The following is a 25,827-nucleotide window of genomic DNA, read 5'->3' as shown; positions in this document are numbered from 1 at the left end:
CATCTGAAGCCATGACATAAAAATTATACGGACTGGAAATATGATGATGATTGGTGTGGATTTCATGGAAAAGAATATGCATTATCACAGAATGTATTTTTTGTTCTGGTCATTGAATTTGTGAGCAGTAAAAAGTATTCCAGAATGTACAACTATTGGTCTACCTTAATTTGCAGCTAACGATATTTTTAAAAGGGTTCTAAAATGTATACAGACTTTTAATTCTCCTGTATGTTAAGAATGAAATTAAAAACTAGAAGATGAAACATCAAAGGTGTGTCTTTACATAGTTTTTGTTTCTTTTAAATAGAACCTGCTGTAGTTGAAAATGTCAAAGGTTATCTTGAAACATCAAATAAAGTGAAGATCACTTGTGATCCACCAAATCAAATCAAAGGACCAAGAAAGGTTTATATATTACACTTTGATGGCAAGACCTACAACAAGGCCAACTGTAAATTTCATTTGGAAGACCTGAGTTACCTACGAGAATACCACTATGAGGTAAGATTAAATGTTTGCTTAAACATTGGTATCTATATACGTTAATGTTTAAGGATTAGCTTCTCTGATAATCACTTCGTAGTCTCATTTTCAATTGAAGGAGCATTTTGTGGATTTTTGTTATAGCTTTAACTTTATTGACTAATATGCACAAACACAATGCCTCAACTCGGTTTGTCTGTTGAAAGTTTGCTGCCGTTTCTTCAAGGGGGAGGCAATGCTCAGTGGTTTCCTAAATTTCTATTTCCCATTTAATTCCTTCATTACAAAACTACAAATATGTCTGAAAAGACCAATACCGAACTTGGAAGGAAGAAAATACATGGTCCTGTGTTTTTTTTTTATTTACAGTACACTTTAGCACTATTAGGATAACATTTATTGAAATAGTACAGAACCTTTAGTTTTCTTTGTCAAGTCAAAGGAGCGCTGATTACAATACTTGACGCCGGAACTCTGAGTAGTGAACAGAGGGTGCTCTGATATCTTGTATTCACATGATCTTTGCTGGCCGTGTAGTCACAGTGTCCCTGAGGATGGTGGACAATGTTTTAAACTGCTTCTCCATGGAAGATGGTGAGGTTAGCAAAAAAGACAGAGGGGCATATTTACCAACTATTTGCACGGGGATTGCTTCTCACATGTCTAAGCATAGTACTGTGTACTGGAATCATATCTTTCCAGTACACAACCAATGCTAGTCATCACATGCACATCCTTGAGTGTTGGCGCATGGCAGCCTGCCACGGTCAGTAATGGGTGTACTTGCATCAAAATTATTAAAAACCCATTCCTCCCCTCATATTTTTAATCAGCTAGTTTCATATCTGCATTAGCAACATAAATCAAATTTACTTCAGTCTGCTGAATAGGAAAGGCTTTAAATTCAATAGCTCCTTATCCAACAAAATGGCACTAAGGAATGACTCATGTTTGTTTTCAATACAGAATGTTAGCACTCTAGTTCGTCATTATAATTCAGCCCGGAAGTTTCATTAGATCACTGAGGAATCAACCAACAGAATGTTTCCTGCTGGAAATGAAAAATTTCCTAGCTAACGTAACAGAAAGTTTCAATTCTATTAAGGACAAGGAGGCGAGGATTATGCAGTCCTTTCTTCTCTTTATTACAATAGCAATTTTAAAGTGGACCAATAAGAAAACTTTTCAGAAACTACAACTCCCATGAACACCTGGGCTACAGTGTCCATAACAAACGCCATCCAATCACGAGGGCTTCCACTGTATAACTGGTCCTGACGTCCCTTCCTCTTCCTCTTCTTCTCTGCGAGGAAATATCCCGAGGACGTTCATCACTCCTTCTCGTCTTGTCCTAAACCAACACAAGACAAACCATTATCTTGTTCCCCTATCCGTGTACGGAAGCATGGAAACGCAATACATGATAATTCATAGAGAGATAACATTTGAATAAGTATATCATGGACATATTAGACAGCAAACATGAGCAAACAGGCGTGACATGAACCCAAGAAGTGGTACGAATACCGCCAAATCAGATATAGCCGCTTAAACATTCAAACCCCCTTGGAAAATCTACTTACGGGAATTACGGAGATCTTGGGTAGGGAGAGACCAGCAAGTCTCGGGGGGGGGATAATCCTCGCCTCCTAGACCTTAATAGAATTGAAACTTTCCGTTACGTTAGCCAGGAAATTTTTCATTCTATGTCAGGACGGAGGCGAGGATTATGCAGGTTTAAAGCCTTTCAAAAACCAATTCTGCGGCACCATAAATGGGTTTGAAATAGAATTTCTTAAACGTGGATTCGGAGGACCAGTCCGCCGCGGCCATAATATCCTCTAGCCTACCGCCGACCTGAATGGCCTTAGAAGCCATTGCTCCCCTCGTGGAATGGGCTCCGAATCTGGTCACATCCACCCCCGCCTCGGTCATGATCCAACAGACCCACCTGGCGATGGTTGGAGAGGAAATCGCTTTAAACGGTTTCTGTAATGCGATGAGGAGCTGACGTTCCCCCGGAGGGCGATATTCGAGCGCCATGTCCTCGTATGCCTTAAGGCACCTCACAACACAGAGCTTGGGTTGATCCGGAAAGGTAGGGTACGATACCGACCTGATGTTAGTCTTGGTTCTCCTAGCCACCGTAAAGGTGACGCCATCCGGGGTGTACGCCCGAGCGGAAATGTCCAGGGCTCTCACGTCCGAGACGCGTTTGCACGAGACCAGACATAATAAGATCGCCAACTTGGCGAACAACTCCTTCCTAGAGAGGGACTGATTATCCCCCCAGGAGCAGAGTAGACGGAGAACAATGTTGACATCCCAGAGACAGTCATATCTGGGTTCCGGGGGCCTAGACAGTCTAACCCCTTTCATCAATTTGCAGACCCACGGGTGCTCCCCCACGGGCTTCCCATCCACGTGGGCATGCCCTGCCGAAATGGCGGATCTGAAAGAGTTGATAGACCGGTAGGCCAAACCTGATTGAGCCAATTCAGCCAGAAAATTCAAGACGTGGCTAACGTCCGCCCCCACGGGATCGGCGTGTCTTCCCAAACACCAATGACGCCACCGCTGCCAAGCCGAGCGGTACCTCTTGACAGTTCCTGGAGCCCAAGCCCTGCGAATGAGGTCCTCAGCGTCTGCCGAAAGGCATTCGTCCTGCCAGCGTCCCCTGAAATCCTCCATGCCATGAGGTGCAAGTTCTCCTGAATCACCAGCGGGTGAGGTTCTCCCTGGGGGCCCGACAGCAACGAAGGGAACAACGGCAGTCGAATCGGACAGTCCCATGACAGCTCCAACAGAGAGGGAAACCACGCCTGAGCCCTCCAGAAGGGGGTCACCAGGACTATGGAAGCTTGATGCTGGCGAACCTGAGCCGCTACTCGTGGATTCATGAGAAACGGGGGAAATGCGTAAGCTTGTTCCCACGCCCAATCCTGTAGGAACGCGTCGACTGCCGAGGCCTCCGAGTCCGGTCTCCAACTCACGAACCTCAGGAGCTGTCGGTTGAGTCGAGACGCAAACAGATCTATTGAGCATGGACCCCACCTGGCCATTAGGGCCTGGAATACCGAAAGGTCCAGTCACCAGTCGCTGAAGTCTTGGAAGTGCCTGGAGTGCTAGTCCGCAATCGAGTTCTACTTGCCAGGAAGATACTCCGCCGATACAGATATCTGTTTCTCCAGGCAATAATGCCAAAAGTCCTTCGCCAAGTTCGCCAAGGCCCGAGACCGAGGGCCGCCCAGGCGATTGATATACTGTACCGCTGACACATTGTCCATGCGTAGCAGAATGCAGCACGACACCTGATCCTGGGTCAGGGATCTCACCGCGAAAGAGCCTGCCAGGAGCTCCAAACAATTGATATGAAGCTGGAGATCCTCCTCCGACCATCGTCTTCCCATCGTAATGTCGCTGCAGCGTGCTCCCCAGCCCGACCTGCTGGCATCCGACTCGATGATGAGGTCCGGGCTGGAACCGAATATCGCTCTCCCGTTCCACGCACTCATGTGCTCGATCCACCAACGCAGTTCCGTTCTCGTCTCCTACGTGAGGGAGATGAGTTCGGAGTATGTGAGCCCTTTCCTGAGGTGTTGCGCCTTCAGTCGCTGTAGGGCTCTGTAATGCCATGGGCCCGGAAATAGCGCTTGAATCGAGGAGGAGAGACCCACGATTCGAGCCAGCTGCCGAAGCGATATCCTGTCCTTCCGGAGGACTTGGGAGAGTTCCTTGCGGATTTTGTTTACCTTCTGAGGGGGGAGACTGAGTGAGGCTGCTACAGAGTCGATCAGGAATAACAGAAACGTGATCTGAGTCGATGGTCGGAGATAGGACTTCTGAGCGTTTATCACAAAGCCCAAGTCCTGGAGGAGCGCAATAGTCATGTTCAAATCCAGACGAAGATTCAGAATCAATATATCGTCGAGCTATATGATCAGGCGAACACCTCTCTCGCGTAGGGTCTCCACCACCGGTCGAAGAGGTTTTGTAAAGCACCATGGGGCCGATGAAAGGCCGAAGGGCAGGGCTTGAAACTCGAAGACCGTTTCGTTCCAAAGAAACTGAAGGAACCTCCGGTGCGGAGGGAAGATCGGCACCGTGAGGTAAGCGTCCTTCAATTCCAGGCGCACCATCCAGTCCCCCTGGAGGAGAAGGTCGCGGATCAGATGGATCCCCTCCATCTTGAAGTGGCTGTATACCAACCACTCGTTGAATTCCCGCAAGTTTATCACTGGGCGGAAACCTTTGTCCTTTTTCTGGACCAGAAAGATGTTGCTCAAGAACCCCGCAGGGTGTAGATGTGCCCTGCAGATCGCCCCCTTCCTGAGGAGATCTGCCACCTCGTTGTCGATCAGAAGACTGTCTTCCGAGGAGAAAACGAGGGGGCGAGGGCGAGTTCTCTGACTGGGAGTACCGTAGAATTCTATCCGGAAACCCCGCACTGTCTGTAGAACCCAAGGGTCTGAAGTGATCCTGCCCCAAAGGTGGTATTGCAACCTCCCCCCAAGTACGGACGGGGAAAAAAGGGTAACACTCACCGGAAGGGCCTCCTGGTGCGTTGGCTCCACAACGGTAGCCTCTTCCGCGCCCCTTCCTGGCGCCTCGACTGGGATAGAAAGATCCCTGTCGGCCGTCGTTCCAGCCGTTGTTACGGCGTTGTTGATTCTTATTGTTGGGGCCCTGCTGGAATTGCCGGCCGGAGGAGCGGCCCCTACCTCTTCCGGCCCCAGCAAAAACCGGTCCGGGAAAAATCTTTTTAATCGACGTTTGAGCCTTGTCTAGGGTCGAAAAAGTAGTGACGAACTTGTTTAACTCCTTAATAAAGGGTTCGCCGAACAGCTTGCCCTGTGCAATAGGCCCTGCTTCTGAGGTGGCCAGGTCCCCGAGTTTGGGGTCAATGTTGATGAGGAGTAACATCCTACGTTCTGCCGCCAAGGCGCAGTTCGCATTGCCCAAGAAGCATAGAGCCCGCTGGGCCTAACCTGCCACGATCTCTGTGGACATCGCGGTCCCCGACTCCTTGGCCCTCTCGGCCAACTGGATGATTTGAGTCACAGGCCCCACTGCGTCCAGGAGCTTATCCTGGCAGTTACGCCAGGAGCGGTCTATGCCCTTCTTAGGATCCTTCATGAATTTCGCGAAGAATGCGCAAAGCTTTTCGTCGATATCTGGAGTGACTGCCACCCTGCCTTCCAGTTTCGGGCGAGGGCATTCACCCCGCATGCGGGTCCTCACCTCCTTCTCAAGAGGTTGGCGGACCTTACTAGCAACGTACTTTGCCACCTTGGGATCAGGGATCCATTCTGATGACCTAGGGTGGTAAATCTTTGTCGGGTCAAACATATCAGAGAGTTCATCCTCCCCCTCCTGGGACTCCGAGGAGTGAGACTCCGGGCGCCAAGGTCGACCCGTGTAATCATCCTCTTCCCCCGAGGAGGCCTCGTCATCTGAAACACCCTCTCCCTCCATGGGGAAACCATCCTCCTGGTCCGATTCTGGGGCGACCTCGTCGCCATCATCTCCGGGGTAAAAGCCCTCCCGGCAGGGTACGTGTTTCAACGTCCGCGCACTCTTACGGAAAGAGTCTCTCAGGCGATCGATCTCCTCCAGGAGCCCCGCGTGACGTTTCCCAGAGACTTTGCCACCGCCCTGCCCACCTTTGGGGCCACGGTCGACAGGCGCTGAGCCCCCAAACACCCCGGGGATGCTCTGGGCGAGTGGGTCCACTCTCTCCCCCAGCGGCGCAAGGACAGAGTCCAGGGCCTGCGAAAGCGCGCGACCAACCGCCGGTGGCAAGGGCTGAGAGACACAGATCTCCTCTGCCTCCTGAATGGAGGTATTAGGTTGGCTGGATTGCATTGTCAGAGGGTGTGAGCACCTTACACCTCAAGAATTACAATGAGGGAGCCCCCTCGCCGGTGCTCAGGCCGAAATCCGCCTAAAATCAGGTGTGGTGCCTGTTTCCGGCCACTAGGTGGCGATGCGCACAAGCGCGAGTAGAATCACCGAAGCCGGTGTCTCGTGCGAGGGTTGGTGGGCCGGAGAACACTCATGCCTCAGTACGTCCGACTAACAGGACAAAAGCCGCGAGCGCAGCCCTTCGCCCGAGGCGGACGCCCCACAGAACCGGGAAGCGCCAAAGCGCGCTCCACCCGTTCCGCGATACCGCGGCAAAGACGCAGCGCCAGTCGCTCGTCGGACTGCCGCGTAGATGTCAAAAAACCACAATACTAGTATGGCGCTCTAGGGCGCGACCACAACAGAAGCAGAATAATGCACAGACAAGATAAATAACGAAAAAGCACAGAACGTCAGAAAAATGAAATTGACTTATCTGACGAGCAGAGAAGAAAGAGGAAGAGGAAGGGATGTCAGGACCAGTTATACAGTGGAAGCCCTCGTGATTGGATGGCAGTTGATATGGACACTGTAGCCCATGTGTTCATGGGAGTTGTAGTTTCTGAAAAGTTTTCTTATTGGTCCACTTTAAAATTGCTATTGTAATAAAGAGAAGAAAGGACTGCATAATCCTCGCCTCCGTCCTGACATAGAATTCCCTGTGTATCTATTGAAGTCAATGGGGAAAACACATTTCTCTGATTTGTATTTCAAATCTCCCACATTCTTCTTCTGAAATATTGGCATGAAGGGTTTCAGTAAGCATGGTAGTCTTTTTTTCTGACATGGATTCTGAAGATATTTCAGAATTCATGGAAAAAGTAGCCTTATCTTTCGAGAGCACTTACTATAATTTCTATGACAAAATGAATCCTCTCATTTTGTTTATTTATTCTATACAGCAAATATTTTGAATTCTAAAAGTCTGTTTCCAGCAACATGGCATTCAGGTGTGCCTTACATTTGTGATTAATAAAGAATGTTAGCACTCGAGTTGTTCATTTTAACTCTGTGGTGAAGCTGCCGTGGAACACTGGGTAATCAACTGACAGGCTACTGCTGCTGTGGTTGGAACTACATGTTTTACTCAGCATGGCAAACTGTTTTCTCATGTGGCTGAGGAAGGTATCTCTAAATTGATTAAAAATGTGTTCTCATTTCAGCTCCTGAAGCACCTTCTATAACTTCAGTGAGAAAACTTTTTTTTATCAGACATGAAATACGAGCAGAAAATCTGCATTTTTACACAATAAAATCACCTTAAACATCAATTCCTAAAATAAGTGGCACCTGTAAATTATTTATATTGTGACTAAAATCTGTTGTCACACTTTGTTTTCTTCCTGATTGTGATGCTCAAAGCCAAGCATTCACTACAATGCATTTTAGTGGAACAAAAATGGCAGAACTTTATACCCACCCCCAAAAATACAAATCAAACAGGTCAGCTTCTTATAGCCTTCCTGTTAGAAATTGGTCACTAGTTGGCAGTGGTTTGTACCCTGTCCAAGTAAGGACCCTCACTATAGTCAGGGCAAGGGAGTCACACAGCTGAGATAACCTCTGCTCATCCTCCTTGGTGGCTTTGCACAGAGCAGTCTGGCTTATCCCAGTGGCAATTTGCAAAAAATAACAGTAATACGGTGAAAGCATTATGTTCGATTTGGGGGTCTCTAGTTGGCACAGGTAGGTGCTTGTGACAAATAGGGACCCTTGCCTCTAGTCAGGGTAAGGGGGCACACTCCTAAAATAACCCCTGCTCACCCCCTTGGTAGCTTGGCACGAGCAGACAGGCTCATCTCAGAGGCAGTGTGTAAAGCAGTTGTGACCACATACAGTAACCCAGTGACAACACTACAGATAGACACCACACAGTTGTATATTAAAAATAAGAATACTTTATATAGACTTAACACAAGACCACAAACGACAAAAATCCACAATACTATACTTAAAATGGTAGTTTTAGCTTAGTTCTGTTTAGTTCTTAAAATGCGTCACTTTACGACAATGTACCTTACGGTGCGTGACGCTTCCACAACAAAAGTGTTGCAGCGATGGAAATGCAGCAAAGTTCCGGTGCAAAGAAATAAAGACGTGCAGATCTTCCAGATGCATCACGCTTCTCCGATGATGCGCGAAGTCTCGATTCGATGCTTCAGCTGTAGCGGTCACACCCTTGTTCAGCGATGCGACGGCAACCGCTTCGGCTGCAGCACTCTTGTCTGTCGTTGCGAGACGCTTCCGCACAAATCAACAACTACTGCGGCGATATACAAGATATGATGGCAGCAGCTTCAAAGGCAGCATGGTTCTCCGTGGATGTGAGGCGCTTTTCTTGATGTGATGCAATGCGACAGCTACAGCAGCGACATCCACGATGCGACGGCAGCAGCAGTGACGGCGACAGGCTTCTTCCTCGTTGCGAGATGCTTCTCTCGATGCGGTGCAATATGGCACCTACAGCGGCGACATCCAAGATGCGACGGCGGCAGCAGCAGTGGTGGTGACACGCTACCTTTTCATTGCGAGACACTTCTCTCGATGCGGTGCAATATGACTGTTACAGAGGCGACATCCAGGATGCGACGGCAGCAGCAGTGAAAGTGACACGCTTCTTCCTCTTGAGTCACGTTTCCAGCTCCTTGCGACACCCAGTCCCTCAGAAGGCCCAAAACAGCAGCAGGCACTTCCCAAGGAACTCTGGGGGGCTGAGGGGTTGAAGTCTTTTGTCCCTGAGACTTCAGCAGGAGGCAAGCTCTGTTCCAAGCCCTTGGAGATCCTTACAAGTTGTTGAAAGTACACAAAGTCCCTTTCTCCAGTCAGGCAGCCACTGCAGGCCAATCTCCCAAGCACCACTTCAGATTAGGGATAGTCTCTCCTCGGTTTCTTCAGGTTCCACTCCTCCTCATAGGTTTCTTCTTGTTGTCCAAAAGTGATCTAATTTCTTGGGACCAGGGTCCGAATATTTATACCCCAAAATCCTTTGTCCTCTGAGGGCAGAGGGGCCTTTGCCTAGACCAAACCAGTTCTGGAGCACTCTGTTATCATGACTCCTCCTTTCCTTTCACAGTGCAGGGCAGAAACATCAGATGCCCCATAGGAGGTGGAGCCAGCATTGTGGAGGGAAAGCACAGCCCTGGAGCACCCTGTTGACATGATTCCTTATCTTCTTTCGCAGGGCAGGGCAGGGACATCAGACGCACCACAGGGGGTGGAGCCTGCACTGTGGGGGGCAGGCACAGGCCTATTCAGGTCCCAGGTACAACTCCTCTCACCCATCTAGATGCAGATCTCTCTATTCACCACTGGGCTGACTCATTCTGTCTCCTGGAATCCCCCAGCCCTGTCACTCAAACTCCAGACAAGGAATACAACACCTAGCACAGGCAGGTTTTGGACAGTTAAACAAGAAAGTACCTACTTTCTAAAAGTGGTATTTTCAAACACAGAATTTTAAAACCAACTTCACTAAAATATGTATTTTATCATTCAGGCATACTAAACTAAAATTTTTACCATGTTCCCTGAGTCAGTTAGGATTATAAGATGTAATAATCTAACTGCCCATTCTGGCCTATGGAGAACAGGTTGCCTTGCAATAGTGAAAAACAAAAATGGCTTTAATTCACTATTAGGGCATGCCACACAAATCAGGGCTTGTCCTACCTAATACTTACAATGCACCCTGCCCTTGGGCCTACCATAGGGGTGTCTGATATGAAGAAAAGGGAACGTTTAGGGATTGGCAAGTGGGTGCACTTGCCCATTCAACATGAGAGTACCAGACTGCACACAGGCTCTGCAATGGCAGGCCTTAGACACATTTTACAAGGCTGCATCTGCTGGTGGCACAACCAGTGCTGCAAGCCCACCTGCAGCATTTGGATTTACAAGCCCTGGGCACACTCAGTGCACTGTGCTAAGGTCTGACAAGTGAACCAAACAAGCCAATCATGGAATCACTAATCCATACATCAATTTACAATAGGATGAGCAAATGCACTTTAGCATTGATCAGCAGTGGTATGTGCCCAGAGTCATAAAACAGCCAACAACAGGTAAAAAAAAATCGAGGAGGAAGGCATAAAGGTCAGGGATGACCCTTCAAAAAGGGCCAAGTCCAACACATTACAAAATTATATCACACCACTTTTGGAAAAAAGCCAATATTTATCTGATTAAAACAAGACCAAAATTCCAACATACACAAGTTAAGATATCAATTTTCACAGAATAAATACAATTTTAGTTCCTTGAAATCAACTGATACGCTTGAGTACCTAGATGCGTTAAAAGTCAAAGATGATGTGAGGTACAGAGGAGGTGAAGGTTCAGAAAAGCCAGCAATGTGTCAGTTTCTTATTGGTGCTGGGGAGTTGATTTGTGGGTTCCTTTCGGCAAGGTGAGTCAGATGATGAGTCGGTTCCTTACTGTCAAGATCTACGAGCCTTACCTATAGCCCGTAAGGAAATCCTGCAGAGACGATGTGAATCACCTCACCTCACCCATCACTCTCCTTCTACCTGCTCGAGTGTACCTAAAGAAACAAGGAAAAAAAGCTGGGGCCCGGGAGAGAAGATCCTTGGTATCTGTAATCGGTATGTTCTGAACGTGTACTTAAAAGATGAAGAAAAGGATCAGGACCATAGGAAGTGACATAAAGACCCATCCCAAGCCCCCCAGGCTTCTATAATCACCTTGGAAGGTGTATTTGTTGTTGTGTAGACACTGTAGTTATATATCAGGACAAGAGAAGTGTGGTTTGAAGTGCAAAATGTATTCTAAAAGAAAGAAAACAAATGCATCAATAATATGTGTGTCTTTTCATTCTCTACATCCATACAGGCTTACACTCCCATATATTGGAAAAAAATCACCTTAGAATATTGGATACAAATCAAAAATCAGGAACTCCTCTAAGTAATATTCAGTTAGGGCGTCACTGAATATATTTTCTCATTGCGCATTCCAAGATCATAAGTGCAGTAGAGGGATGATATCCAGGAATTGCTGATCCCTTGCACTTGGTGATAAGTTCCCAAACAAGCATTCCAGTACGTAATACTAAGTACCTATCACTGACTCCAGTGCTTGGTACTAATTACCTAACAAGAGCTCCAGCACGTGGTAAGGAAACCATTAAACAAGCGCTCCAAAACGTAGTAATGAAATCATAAGTAAGCGCTACAGGGTGTAGAAATTGACCTCATAATCAAGCGCTCCAGCACGTAGAAAGGGAAACCATAAACAAGCGCTCCAGGGCGTAAACTTGAAAACATAAATCAAATGCACAGTGCGTTTGCTTTATACAAACGTATCCCTTCCTCCCTCTATCCTTTAGGAAGGAACGTTACCAAATTAAAGTCTTCACAGACCACACACAACAGTGGAGAAAAAGAGAATACACACTGTGCATCTGCCAAGCACAAAATACGTCCCCTGAATGGAAATCCAAGAAAATACTGCTCGAGGAATGCTGCCTGTGGCAAAACAGACATTTTCGGGAAGCCGGCAACATACAAAGCAGTGTCTGCTTAACAGGACACTGGTTATATATCCTGCAATCCAGAAGTCCTAATCAGTGTAACTGACCTACCGGGTCACAGGAAGTACAAGACTGTACTGCTAACTCTCATGGGTACATTCACACCGTATTGAATACCACGCTAGAAATGGCAGTGTGCGTGCCCTGAAGCGACAGCAGGGTACCTGACTCTTACTGTCATAATGGAGGTGATGTATTGCTTGCGGCACAATTACTTGGTTCCTTACTGTGCTACTGTGTTGAGAAAAGAGGCACTTAAGGGTGGTGCATTGATGATGTGTCAAAAGTCAAGTCCGTCTGTGTTAGATTCACAGGGTCGAAGCAGGCACTGCATCGGAGTCGGAGAGATGCAGCATGGACTTCGGTGATGCTCAAAACTCATGCAGTGATGATCCCTTGGAGGCACTAGGACAGAAAGCTGGGGCCTGTGTTGTAAGTCGTGGTTGTTGCATCGAGCGGGAACCATGCTTCGGTGCGGGAGGGGAGATGTGTCAAGTTTTGCAAGTATGCTCCAATTCTGAATGATGCTGTGAGACAATCTGTTGAATTTTCCTTCTTGTTGAACCAGAACTCCCTTCCAAGGGCCCAGAAACTGGATTTAACATGACTTGGCCAGACAGGACTCTCAGCAGGAGAGCCCAGGTGCTGGTAGGTGAAGTCTTTGATGGCCATGAGACTTCTTAACAGGAGGCAGGCTCACTCAAATCAAGCCCTTAGAGAACATCAGAAAGCTGGTTGTAGAACGAAAAGTCCAGTCCTTTCCCTCCTAGGACAGAAACAGCAAGTTGCAAGCCAGCACCGCAAAGCAAATAGCAGAGTGGCAGTTTCTCCTGACAACATCCAGCTCTTTCTCCTGGAAGAATGTCCTCAATCCAAAAGTGTTCTGAGAATATGGTGTCAGAGGTCCAGTATGTTCACCCAGTTCTGCCTTTAAAGTAGACAAACTTAAAAGGAAATTATTTGTAGTGCACAAGACCCTGCCCTTCCTTGACCTGGCTCCAGGTACACTACAGGGGGTGGATACATCTTTGTATGAGAATAGGCACAGCCCTATTCAGGTGTCAATAACATCTCCCACCACTCTGCCTTAGGTAGACCCATCAGCCTGGTGATGGACCATCATGATATGGAGGGCACACCTCAGCTCTCTTTGTGTGACTGTCTAGAGTGAATACACAAGAGCCTAACTGTCAACCAACGCAGATATGTATTCTACATACAGGCAGAGGCCCAGAATGTTTAAGCAGGAAAAGGCCCAATCTTTAAAAGTGGCATTTTCAGACTTCCAATTCAAAAACCAACTTCAATAGAAGATGTATTTTTAGATTGTGAGTCCAGAGACCCCAAACTCCAAATCTCTATCTGTTCCCAATGGGAAAATACACTTAAAAGACATTTTGATGCTATCCCCATGTTATCCTACGGGAGATAGGGCCTTCCAGTAGTGAAAAATGAAATTAGATGTATTTCACTACGAGGACATGTCAAATACACCAGTACATGTCCTACTTTTTTATTGCACTGCACCCTGCCCATGGAGCTGCCTTGTGCCTACCTTAGGGGTTACATATATGTAATAAAAGGGAAGGTTTAGGCCTGGCAAGTGGGTGCACCTCCCAAGTAGAAATAGCAGTTAAAAACTACACACATAGACACTGCAATGCCAGGCCTGAGCTATGTTTTAAGGGCTTCTGAGTGGGTGGCACAATTAATGCTGTAGGCCCAATAGTAGCATTTGATTTACAGGCTCCGGGCACCCCTGGTGCACTGTACTAAGGACCTACTGGTAAATCAAATATGCTAATCGTGGGAAAACCAATTACCATCATGTTTTAAATAGAGTACTTGCTCTATACCACTGATCAGCAGTGGTAAAGTGCCCAGAATCCTAACACCAGAAAAAACTAATTCCAGCACAAGATCAAAAACAAAGCGGAAGCGAAAAGACAAGGGAAATCACGACAAGGGCTAGCAGGTCTAACACTTCCACCTAAATATCGTTATGAAAAAAACACCATCAAACAGACAATGTTTTGAATTTCACTCCAAATTTTAGGTGTCTGGTATACAATAGTAATATTATCCGGGTTGGCATCCAATTAATTATGAACTCTGGACCTTTGGTGCTTCCCTTGTGAATAAATATTTGGGGGTGCCTTCCATCTAGAAGATACAGCTTAAATATGATACATTCTGGGTAGTCTCATGCTACTAGTGAAAGTTTCTGTGTGACTCTGATTTGAGGCTTGACCTGCTGAGGCAGATGATGTTTAGTTGATTCTGTTAAGATAGTGTGCACTTTATCAAAGTGAATTCAAATGTTTTCATACAAATTATCTTCTATAACATTTGCATGACCTATAACTATGATTGTAGTATCTACTATGTTTCCAAACAGTACTCCAATAAAGGTCTTCTGTTTAATTATTTTTTTGCTTAGCTTTGTTTTGTTAAGTTTGGTGAATGAGCACAAGATATAACCTTTGCATGCACCCTTTATCAGGACCCCTTTTCCTAAGAACCAACTGGGCATGGTCTGTGACCATAACTAGTGCGCTCAAGGCTACACTATGCACCCCAGACCTCACAGACCAAGGGTGATGTGCCTCACTCATGCTTAATGATCTCCGGGGGCAGTCCATAGCTTCCAGACTCTACAAGAGGCAAGACTCCGTGTTTACAGCCCAGTGGCCTTAAGCCATGCCTAGTATGCTGTGGGTGCAGAATACTAACTTCAGCCATGCCCTGCTCCATCTAGTCACCCTGATCACTAATCCCACAAGGGACTGGATTTAGCTGGGTCGTGTGCCCTGTCCTATGGTCCCATGTGGTAGTGTTTCCTTTCCTTCTGCAACGTGTTGAAGATTTGTGAAGAAACTCATCATTTGCGTACATTTTTTTTGTTATTATGTAGGTTTTACAGCTGCAGCACGACAATGTCATTGCATTGAATGCTATTTAGATGCTCCAATAAAGATGGTTATATTGAAAGTGCACTGACTTCTGGGTTCTCATCAATTGTGGAAATGATCATTTCGCCCAAGGATTGTATTTCACCAGGAATAGATACTCCTGGGACATCCACTGACTGCTCAGAGCATTCAGTGTTTCTCAAGTAATGCCAAATTTACCTATTAGATGAACTTGTATTATTCTACAAATGTCAAAGATATCAAATCATTTGGTAAATTCCTCTTGCAATCATCTTCCAAATGTTTTAAAGTCTAGAAATATATTTAAAATAATGATTATATGAAGTTAGATTAAATGCTAGAAAGCAACTACAAAGCTATAAGTGCAGATCTATCAAGACTTTGCACCACCACAAAGTCATGCAAAGTGACTTAAAGCATCGCAATGTCTTGAAAGAGTATTTACCACTTTCCAGTTCTGCAACCTTTTTTTGTAGTGCAACTGTGCTTTGTGCTGGTTTGCTTAATTTGCGACAAGGGGGCATTACATAGGTGCTATTGAGCATTCCAAAGTTCCATCTACTAAAAATGTTAGACTGGTCTTTGCATCGAAACATAACTTCTCCTTAAGGCAGCAGCCAAGTTGGAGGAATAAAAATGTACTTTTCCAAGCAGTACCCACTCTACATGGGTACTGTACTGAGCAACACACATCCAATGTGTGAAATGTTTTACAACTTGTCTAGGGGTAGGCTTTTGTACTGGAAGGGTATAATTCCAGTATAAACTCTAATCTAGACATAATACACACACACCTTCCCACCAAAGTTGTGAGCAGAGAGCTAGGCAGCATGTTTGTGCACCAGTGCAGGAGAAGACAGCAGAAGACAGCAATATTTTGTAAATATGGCTCTGCATAGTTGTGTCCTACTTGCGTAACAGAGAGCAACAATTTTGACTGCCTGTGCTATATTTTAGTTAGTCTGCCTCTAGATATGTGTATGTCTTTGGAGACAGGTCAGGCATTTAGAATTACAGAACTCTAAACAAAGCTAATAGAGTTAAAAAACATCTAAAACAGCAAATTCTCTTACAAGCTGAATTGAGCACAGCACTAACTGGTTGAATAAGATACCCCCAGAAGATGTATTTTCATGGAGATTTACCTAAAATATAACATTTTCACTAAATATGTGAAAGAAATCTCATAGGGATCAAGAATCGGAGTCAAATTTCAAGCTACATTCCTCCTCCAGTAACCAATGGTTGCAGGCTGGTGTGTGTTTCTATATCATTAGGGCATTGGAGGTTTTTGGGCTGGGTGAACATAGTACTGATATTGTTTGATGCAATTTTAGGCAGACTCCTTGATCTAGAATGGACGCTTACCTGTGAAGGCAATGTTAACCTGCACCTTTCTTTGTTCTCTCAAATTTGTGAATAATCTTGTAATCTGGTAAAAGGGTTGGCCAAACGATCTAGAGGGATCTACAGAGAGCCAGGTTTCTCTCATACTAAATATTTCACACGTTCCTACTACTGTTGTGGTGCTTACGTTTAATGCTGTACTGATATTTCGATAGCATCGTTGAATCCAAGATCAACATGAGTGGAATTATGGAGTGTTTTCATTGGCTGGAACTGTGCGTGTGGGGGTTTCCTCTAGAGCCAGCAGCAATTGGTTGCACACTGCATCTTCACATGTGTATTTTTTGGGAAGTGGTACTTGTGTTGTATGTCTGAACGTGATTTTCTGGGGCATCTAACATGAATGTGGACCTTAAATAATGTTAACTCCCTATTGGGTCTGAAGATGACCTGTCCTAGTTGCATTGTTTAGGGTAGCCGCGGCAGTATCTTTCTTATAGTGCTCCAGGGCACTTCACTATAGGAAGTATTCAGATTCTCCATGTTGGCTCAATGCCACCTGTTTATCTATTGTTAGTTTAAAAATGTCTCTGGTAGAAGGTTGGGGCTGGGCAAGCTGGTTGAGTGCTCAACATTGTAGGCAAAGCTATCTGTCTCTAGGCAGGGCACCTGCATTTTCAATGATAAGTATCCAAGTATGTGAAATCAGAGCCAGGACCACAGTCTTACTTGAAGTCCAGGGACCGTGGTTTAAGATGTTTCCTCTTGAGTGTCCCGTACTTACTGTGCTGGCTAAGGATGTGCCAGACTCACCCGTCCGGGCTGCCCTTAAATGATATGAGTCTCTTGATGAATGTTGAGAGGTTATTGCTTGGATCATGAAGGGTCCATTTTTAAGGAGGTCTCTGGAAAGTGGTGAGCAAGCGAGACTTGCAGTATGATTCCTGGGGGATGTTGATGACCGAAAAGCTCAACAGACATGCCGAAGTGGTTTTCTTCCATTTTCTGGAAGGTTGCTATGTGGGAAGGAATACTAGTTGCAAGCATTCCCAAAAAAGAGTTCTGTGATAATAAGTTGAGGTTTGCCACAAAGTGTGTCAGACTTGAATTTGATTTTGGCTTTTTTGAGGCTTTGTTAGATGAACAATTGAGCTTGTAGAGCTTAGTGCAAGTATTAGGGGCCATCAGTGCTTAATTTTTGCAGGTGAAAATTGGGGATGGAGGCTTGTTCTCATTTGTAAGGAATAGGACCTACTTTTCCTCAATATACTTTGATCAAGAGCAAGGGAGCGAAATACAGAAAAATGAGAATGAAGGGGTAAGATAATTATAGGAAAACTGACAAAGAGAGAAAGCAGGGCTCAAAAAGAATCTACAATAGTGAAATAAAGAGACAGAAAGTGTAATTGTTCGAAAGAGGCACCTACTATTGCTGGTACTTTTTTTTCAGCTTTCTTCCTTTGTCACTTTTTTATTCATCTTTCTCTTCCTTCTTCTTTGTCATTTTCCTGCCTTTCTCTCTTTTGCTCTGGGTAAAAGTCTAATAATTAAACCTATATTCTGTTCCACAAAAACAAGTGCCCATGCTCACCAGCTGTAGCCAATGGCACAATGGGAACCCTGCATACATGCATGCCTCTCAATAGACCGATGCAACCATACACTAAAATGCAGTGAAATGCATCTGAATTCGAAAAGTAGATCTTGGTGTGTAAAATTAATGCATAAACATTTCTCTTTTTCACCCGTCTAGCTGATATTTAGCAATGGGGATTTTAACAGCTCCAGCTATCCTGGCAAAATAACAACTAAATGTAAGTATGTATTGCACAAGGCATAGCAACGGTAAGTAGAACTATGTGAAATTTTTAAAGAAACTGATAAAAATAATTTAATTTGTACGTTTTACATAGCGATTCATTGCTGAAGCCATTCGTACATACTGATATGTGCAACATTCTGTTTCTGTTATCACCCAATATGAAGGTCAAATTCCACAATTGAACAGACAAAGGAGGACTTACAGTTAAGGGTGGAATCCAGCCTATTATTGCCTTGCTCCCCCTGGAGTTACGAATTATAGGGGGCAATTGGTAACTCTGGAGCTAGGGGTTTTATCCCCTGAGGCCCAAATGACTTTTATTGTCACATTATGTGTGATGAGCTGTTACAGGGGAATTAGGACCTCATTTTTCGAACTGAAGCAATTTACACCATTTTCCGGTCATAAGGATGGAACCGGAAGTTCAGCATGGTGCACCCTGTAATAAAATTACAGCTAGTCAATTTTGAATGTGACTTGACTTGTCTTGTCTGACGAAATCATAATTTCTAGTTCAATGTGGAATTCTAAAACCACATTTGTGATGATGTTCATCTTGGCTTTGCTAAGAACCCAACGCTGCCTTTTTTAGGTTTCCATTGCTTCCATTTTCATAGCCCAGTGCACAAAGGAAATTCGAAAGAAATGCCTTGGTAACCCAGATTGCTTGGAGGTGCCTTGTGGCATATACATTGTTAACAATAATTATTCCCATTGTCAGTTTGCCTTTCTGGGCCATTAAAAAAATCAGTTTTTTCCCCATAACTCATTCTTCGCCCCCTTTGTGTCCTCTCTGTTTTTGTCATCTTTTTCTTAGTGTGCTATTAGGTGTTTGTCACTCATCGAAGTTACAGACAAGGAATTATCTGTTGATTCCTTCCGAGAGTTAACTCTCAAATACATATCTTCTTTGCTTTCCATTATTGAGCTTTTCCCACATTTAAAATGTGACTCCTAATGGCAAAATAATCTGGGGCAACACAAAGTAGTTTAGCATCCTTCAAAGACACGGTGATCTTTTGTGGTTATTAATAAGCTATTCGCGGTATCGATAACACAATGGACACTGTGGCCATTTAGCCGGTTTGTAGACTTTTATTGAGTATTCACACCAGGAATGTGGAAACCATTCTGAACGATTATCACAGCTAATTACATGTAGGTCACTCAGGTAAAGCCAACCAGATCTGCCATTAACTCATTGTATTTTTATTATTATCAGTTGTTGCTGTTGTGGTTGGCTTGATCTGTGTGGTGTAACTTTAAACTCCAGGCACAGTAAGCAATGGATCCACTTCACTTAGGCTACTGAAACACCTTCCTAAGGAAGGTACCTGCAGGTACCTGCTGTCATGTGTAATAAGGACGTATTCTCCCATTTAGGCTTGAGAAAACGCTGATCTTAGGGCAGAGATGGGATAGTTCCATCAGTTAAAAAAGATGATAGACCCAATGTACGAAACATGGTTTGCAAAATACTGGTTGCAATTTGCGAGCAGTATTTTTGCAGCAAATTAGAAATTTTGAGATATAACTCATGCTCTAATAGTTCAATTCACAAAATTCTGAATTCGAGTGGGCTGCAATAAAAGCTGCTTCATTAATATTAATGAGGTAAGTCACCAATTGCGATTTAACCTGGATGGGATCAAAGACTTTGTGGCCTGCTGGGATCAACAGTCCACCATGCCTGTGGTTGTCTCTCAATAAAGAAAACATGTTTTAATTTTAAATGCTACCCATTTTCCTTAAAGGAAATGATGATGCCTGTAAATGTAAAGGTTTACTATTTTTAAGTTAGAGAGTTTCAACCTGTCCCCTGGACTACTGTGAACTCCCCAACAAACATTTGTTTTACAGTAAAAAAAAAATGAAAGTCATTCCAATGCAACCTATTTCTTTTTGGGAATGGCTTCCCACTTAAATTCGGGAGTTGGTAAATTTTCATTGTTTATCTATTGGATTTGTTTGCAAAAAATAATTACATTGGATACTGAATTTCAATTTGAACGGAACACCTTAAAAAGCCCCTTCCAAATTGCGATTTGGTATGTATTTCCAAATCCATTCTGCAATTCGGTAACCATGTACCAAATCGCAAAACGTGTATACCAGATAGTACAAAAATGTATCAGTTGGAAACCCTGTGGATTAGGGAATTGTAGGCTTTGTGACTGCTAAATGACTTATCACAGCACCCTTAGTTAAATATTTCCTTACACTTTTTTCATTTTCCATTTATTTTAAATCGTTCTTCTCTAAAATGGTGGATTGCACAAAAGTAAGCATTGATAAGCACGCAGACAAAAAATTAAAAAAATTAAACACAAAATGTTACATTCATTGAACAAACATCTATCCAAATCATGTTCCTTCACTATTGTAGATGAGCTGTCTCTGCACACATCATGTCTCATTCCCATTTTCGTGTTGCACTGTCAATGTGGTCGTATGCTTTACACCAGCACCCCAAATATATTTTCCTTCTCATCACGTTCTATGTAGGTCGTGTACATTGGCCTGAATGTTATTTTATAAAAGCAGAATATACAAGCAACAAATGATATTAATTAGTGTTAAACAACTATTCTCTTTTCATGTATCAGGTTCAAAATGGGGAAGAGTAAATTGCAGTGTCCTCTTAAGGAGTTGTGAGGCCCTGGGCACGATATATTTTGGAGTCCCATGTGCAGAACAACTTTGCATTTTATTACCTACTTTCTGCTAATTCAAACTTGCAGGATGCAAAAAAAAAAATCAAAAGTAGGTGGCAATTTAAAACATATGAAAGATGTCTTTTCAGTACCCCCAAATCTTTTCAATGATATTAGGCATAGAGAGACAGATGTTTAGTTTGGCATGTAGGAGAGAGGTTGTGATATACAGATGTAATCAGAGGTGAGAGATAAAGTTCACTTTCGCAAAAGGGGGCTCTTGGAAAGTGAGGGCCCTGGCTAATTATCCACTTTGTCCATGACTTAAAATGTCCCTGGAAGTTATACGGAGCTTAGAATCTCCCAGAGGATGGTCCAGCCCAATATCTGGCTGGGGTGGACACAGCCAGGCTAATTCTGAGTCAGGTCCAGGAGCTCGAAGCCCCTATTCGGCTGGAGGAGGTTGTTTCGGCCATATCCAAATGAAAGCCTCATAAATCCCCGGGCCCGGACGTCTTCTCCTCTGCCTTTTTTAAAACCTTTTGTTTGACCCTGGCTCCACAGCAGGTGAGGATGTATAATTCCATTGGGGCTTCTAGCACTCTCTCATCCTCGATGCTGGAGGGGCTCGTTACCGTGATCCCCAAACCTGCCAAGAATACACAGCTGTGCGGATCCTACCGCCCAATTTCTCTCCTTAACTTTGACTTAAATATTTTCACTGGGATCTTGGCTCAGCGTCTTTCCCCCATCTGCCCGGATTGATAGATCTGGACAAGTCTGGCTTTGTCCCTAGGCATCAGTGCTCTGATAACACGAAACGTCTCCTACATTTAATAGACAGGTCCGAACGCATTCCCGATGAACGCATGATTTTCTCAGTCAACTCTGAGAAGGTGTTTGACAGAGACCATTGGCCATATCTCGCTGAGACCTTAGCCAATTTTGGCCTGCCACATTGATTTATCGCATCGTTGCTTAGCAGCTACTCTAATCCTACTGCTTTGGTACGGGTGAATGGACTCCTCTCAAAGTCCTTTTCCACCCGGCGAGGAACACGACACGGGTACCCACTGTCACCCCTTCTGTTCGCTTTATATATGGAGCATATGTCTCAATGGGTCAAGGATGACCCCTCCGTCACGGGGCTGCAATTTGGGGGGACGAGGCATAAGATCAGCCTCTATTCTGATGATGTGGTGGCAACGTTGGAGAAGCCTGGGGAGTCTCTCTTTCCCCTGTTTGCAGAGCTTGACTGGTTTGCCACGGTTTCTGGCTTCAAGATTAACATGCACATGTCAGAGGCCTTTAATTTATCTCTGCATCCTGACACCCTGGCACGGCTGCAGCGGTCTTATAGGATCCCATAGGTGTCGGGAATGATTCCTTATCTAGGTCTGCAGCTCTCCGCTGATACTCAGATGACTAATACAACAAACTACACAAAGCTCTTGGATATGTGCAGGACTGTCTTCAGAAGTGGTGGCCTTACTTATTTTCATGGCTTGGCCGCATTTGACCATACTTCCTAAGTTGATATACCTGTTTCAAACGCTCCCACTTGCTCCTCCGTTGGGAGTCATCTTTTCCCTCCAAAGGGATATAGAGCACTTAATATGGCGCGATCAGCATCCCTGGCTGCGCAGGGAACTGAGTCATATAGATCCTGTCTATGGCGGCTTGGGTATTCCTAACCGACAGCCTTACTGGTGGGCGGTGCAGCTGAGAGCTTTGGTTGAATGGTCTCGCCCAGAATCCGAGAAGCACTGGTTGTTTATGGAACGATCTCTAGCCAGACAGCCATTGTGTGGAGTCCCGTTCCTGCTCAGCCAGGACCCAGAACCTATACCTCTCTAAGGTGACCTGTCCTGTTCTGCTAGCATGGGAAGGGGTGGCTAGCTCCCGGGGGCTTACAACCTTTCCGTCACCAATTACACCCATAGTGCACAACTCAGACTTTACCCCAGGGCTAGATTCGGTGGGGTTCACATACTGGACCATGGAGGGCCAATGCTCCATAGGGCATTTTTTCGATACAACAGACCCCTGTCTTTCTCTGACTTTCTACGGGACCGAGATATTCCTGAAACGGAGTGGTTTGTTTTTCTACAGATTCGACACTGGGTGATGCACCGGGAGGTACGGGAAGGGGTTGAAAGGCATCTCACATCCTTCGAGAAGTGGCTTCTAATGAGGCACACAGACGCCCATTTGACAACTGAATTATATAAATTCGTAAGGAACTTCCCTGGCAATGGGAAAAAACCCTAGTCAGCTGCATTGAGAGGGGGAGCTGGAACGTTCACTGACACAGAGTGGTCTGACGTATACTATAGAGCACGGCACACTGGCCGCAAAGTGGCATCCATCGAAACGGCCACAAAAAGTGTCACCTACTGGTATTTGAAACCCCCCCCCGCCTACACAAAGGGAATCCCTCTCGCAGTCCCCATTGCTGGAGGGTGTGCAGCTCCATTAGCACTCTCACCCACCTCTTTTAGGATTGCCCCTCACTGATGGGATATTGGACGCAAATCCTAGACAACAACGATTCCCTTTTTGATACTGAGATCCTTCGCCTCCCAGTGTACATTCCTTTGGTCCTCCCTATTCCGCTCACCTTCCCACTCAGGGCTCAGAGGGGCTGGCTTTTGCTTTGGGGGTAGCCCTACAAAATATCTTTTCTCACTAGGGTACCCCGAAGACACCGACCTACCTGGGGTGGCTCCATAGACTCTGGATAATCATTGGGATGGAGAAGATTTCACTCTCTCTCATACGCCCAGGTGCCACCTTCCACGACCTGTGGAAACCTTTTCTCACTTTGGTGACAGCAGAATTCACAGAGCTCACCTGCCTTAAGTATCTGAGACTCCTACGGCCAGCGGATCCACCCAGGTATGCAAACTCAGAAGATCATACACACCATTAGGGCCCCATACTCGGAGATGTCTTGCAGCGGAGGCCTTGGACAATCTCTGTTTTGGTATACACCGCTTGAGGGTTGGAGGGGGGTTGGGGGGTTCTTCTTTGGTATTGGTTTGATGTTTATTGTCCATCGAGATGGCCTCGCTGGTGGACTACACTATGATAATCATTGCTTTTTGCTGGACCTGTATGTTGACCTCTGTTCTTGAAATCAATAAAAGAAATGTAAACATAAAATTTCCCTGGCAAATTGAACCGGACACACATTTTTTCTGCAATAAAAGGACATCTCTCACTGACTTTTTAGTCCATGCACGCTTCTGCACCCTCTCATCTACTGTGAGAATTTCTAATGCAATCATTACACCGTTTCTGATGCAGCTTGAATGTTTTTCCAGAGTCTCTTTGAGCAGTCTCTTAGGGTGGCTTTTGGTATAAACATATACTGAAAGAAGCTTACCACTGAAAACATACATTCCTCATTTTACAGAATCTATTTGGATTATCCAGAGTTTTTTTTATTTATGTCATCCCAGGCCTGAGTTGGAGGGAATTCCACCAATGGATTCTCCACCTTACGTAGCACTTTTCCATAAATTGGGCCATTTTCCATTAACTCCCAGTTTTAAATGAGCCTTTTAAACATATCCCACAGTTGCATTTTTTTATAAAGTATATTCTTGTCTTTTGCTTCTCATCAAACTTGTTCTGGAAGCCATGCACTACAATCAATACAATTCCATTCAACGAGGTTTGTGGAGAAGTGTGGCTCACTGGTTAGAGGAGGCAGACCTGGAAGCAGAGGTCAGCCCGGGACCAGTGTTCAATTCCCGGCTCGGCGGGGTCTTGAGTCCTAAAATGTCCATGGACTCGACAATTCTCGCTCCGGTGCCTACTCGATTCACGGGTTCACACTCTGCGACTCTGGGCAATAGCTTGCTTAAGCTCCACAACGGCCCCTCGCGGTGGGATGACTGGCTTTCACCTTGTGGATACCCTGCCTGGGTTATCTCACAGGGGAATACCAGGACGGGTTCCCTAAGCAACCGCTTGGTGATTTGTGCTATATAAATTCCTGTACATTTACATTTCGTCCAGTAGCCATAAAAGCACGGATCATAAAACACAGTTAAAACATCTTAGGACATTGACAAGATAAAAACAGCAAATAGGCAACGATCAATCGTGCAAAAATATATTTTTTTAAATAAAAAAAATGACAATAATGCTAAAAACAATGACATTATAATACTACAATAGCAGCAAGGGGGCCCCAGTTAATCATGATAAGGTTATAATAAAAAAAATTATAAAAGCATATGGAGAAACAATGGCCTGAATCCCTAAAACAATCAAATAGTCAATCACACAATATCAACCAATTATATGTCACCTAAATAAAATAAATATGAAAAGTGCAAGTCACCCGACCTGAACTGTAGGCAGGGATGTAAAATATTTCAGTCAACGCCTCCACATATATAATAGAAACTGGGAGACTACTGAAAACTATTGCGTGGGATGTATTAGATCTTAACATTCTTAAGGCATATTTGTGGTCCCTAACTACCAAGTTGTGACATAACGGGATGATTCAAGCCCTCCTATGTGTGGTACTGGGGGCAAAAAAACAAGACATGTTCAACAGTTTCTTGGATCCCAGGGCAAAAGGAGCAACTCATCTCTGGCTCAGTAGGGGAACACTGCCATCTTACAGTAAATGGCCAGAGCGGCAGGGTCCCAAACCGAAATTTAATGTACAATGTTCTGGCAGTCGGAGGCTCAATGTCATCCATATACTCTTCCAAAGATTGAGCATCCTTGAAATATTAAAAGACTGCAGTCAGAGGACCCACATTCCCAAGCCTATAAAACCCTTCATCTCTGTGTCTCCAATACATTGCTTTTAACATGGGCTTTAATACCCTACCAGCAGTTTCTGGATGTGCCCAGAGGGTCTCACAGCCTATCTCTGCTAGACTGAATTTGATTTATTCTAACCAAGGAATCTTTATAACCCCTCAGCACTTTAAGATATCTTCAAGGTCAATCCTATAGTGTACCAGTTCGGCGGTTGACCAAATCCTCCTCCAGTACATCAAAAGTCTTAGTCTGACCCTGTGTACAAGATATCTAATACCCAGGTCTAGCCGCAGGAGTACAAGGTGAGTACTAGCCAGCGTATAAACGTATAAAAAGATTCTC

The 25,827-nt window shown here is 44.8% G+C and overlaps 1 protein-coding gene across 5 annotated transcripts in view; it reads left to right on the top strand.

Annotated features, from left to right (window-relative positions):
- Nucleotides 1–25,827, top strand: part of PTPRC (protein tyrosine phosphatase receptor type C) — a 654,339-nt gene that overhangs the window by 397,074 nt on the left and 231,438 nt on the right. For all 5 annotated transcript variants that reach the window (XM_078641033.1, XM_078641026.1, XM_078641055.1 and 2 more), the window contains 2 exons: nucleotides 311–504; nucleotides 17,972–18,032. In XM_078641033.1, coding sequence (XP_078497159.1) covers nucleotides 311–504; nucleotides 17,972–18,032 — 255 coding nt within the window. The remainder of the gene's footprint in view (nucleotides 1–310; nucleotides 505–17,971; nucleotides 18,033–25,827) is intronic.

The sequence above is a fragment of the Lissotriton helveticus genome, chromosome 1_1 (genome assembly GCF_964261635.1).
Source record: "Lissotriton helveticus chromosome 1_1, aLisHel1.1, whole genome shotgun sequence".
In the NCBI taxonomy this organism is placed as follows: domain Eukaryota; kingdom Metazoa; phylum Chordata; class Amphibia; order Caudata; family Salamandridae; genus Lissotriton; species Lissotriton helveticus.
The sequence above is the reverse complement of the archived record's forward strand: the minus strand, read 5'-3'. Positions and strand labels throughout refer to the sequence as shown.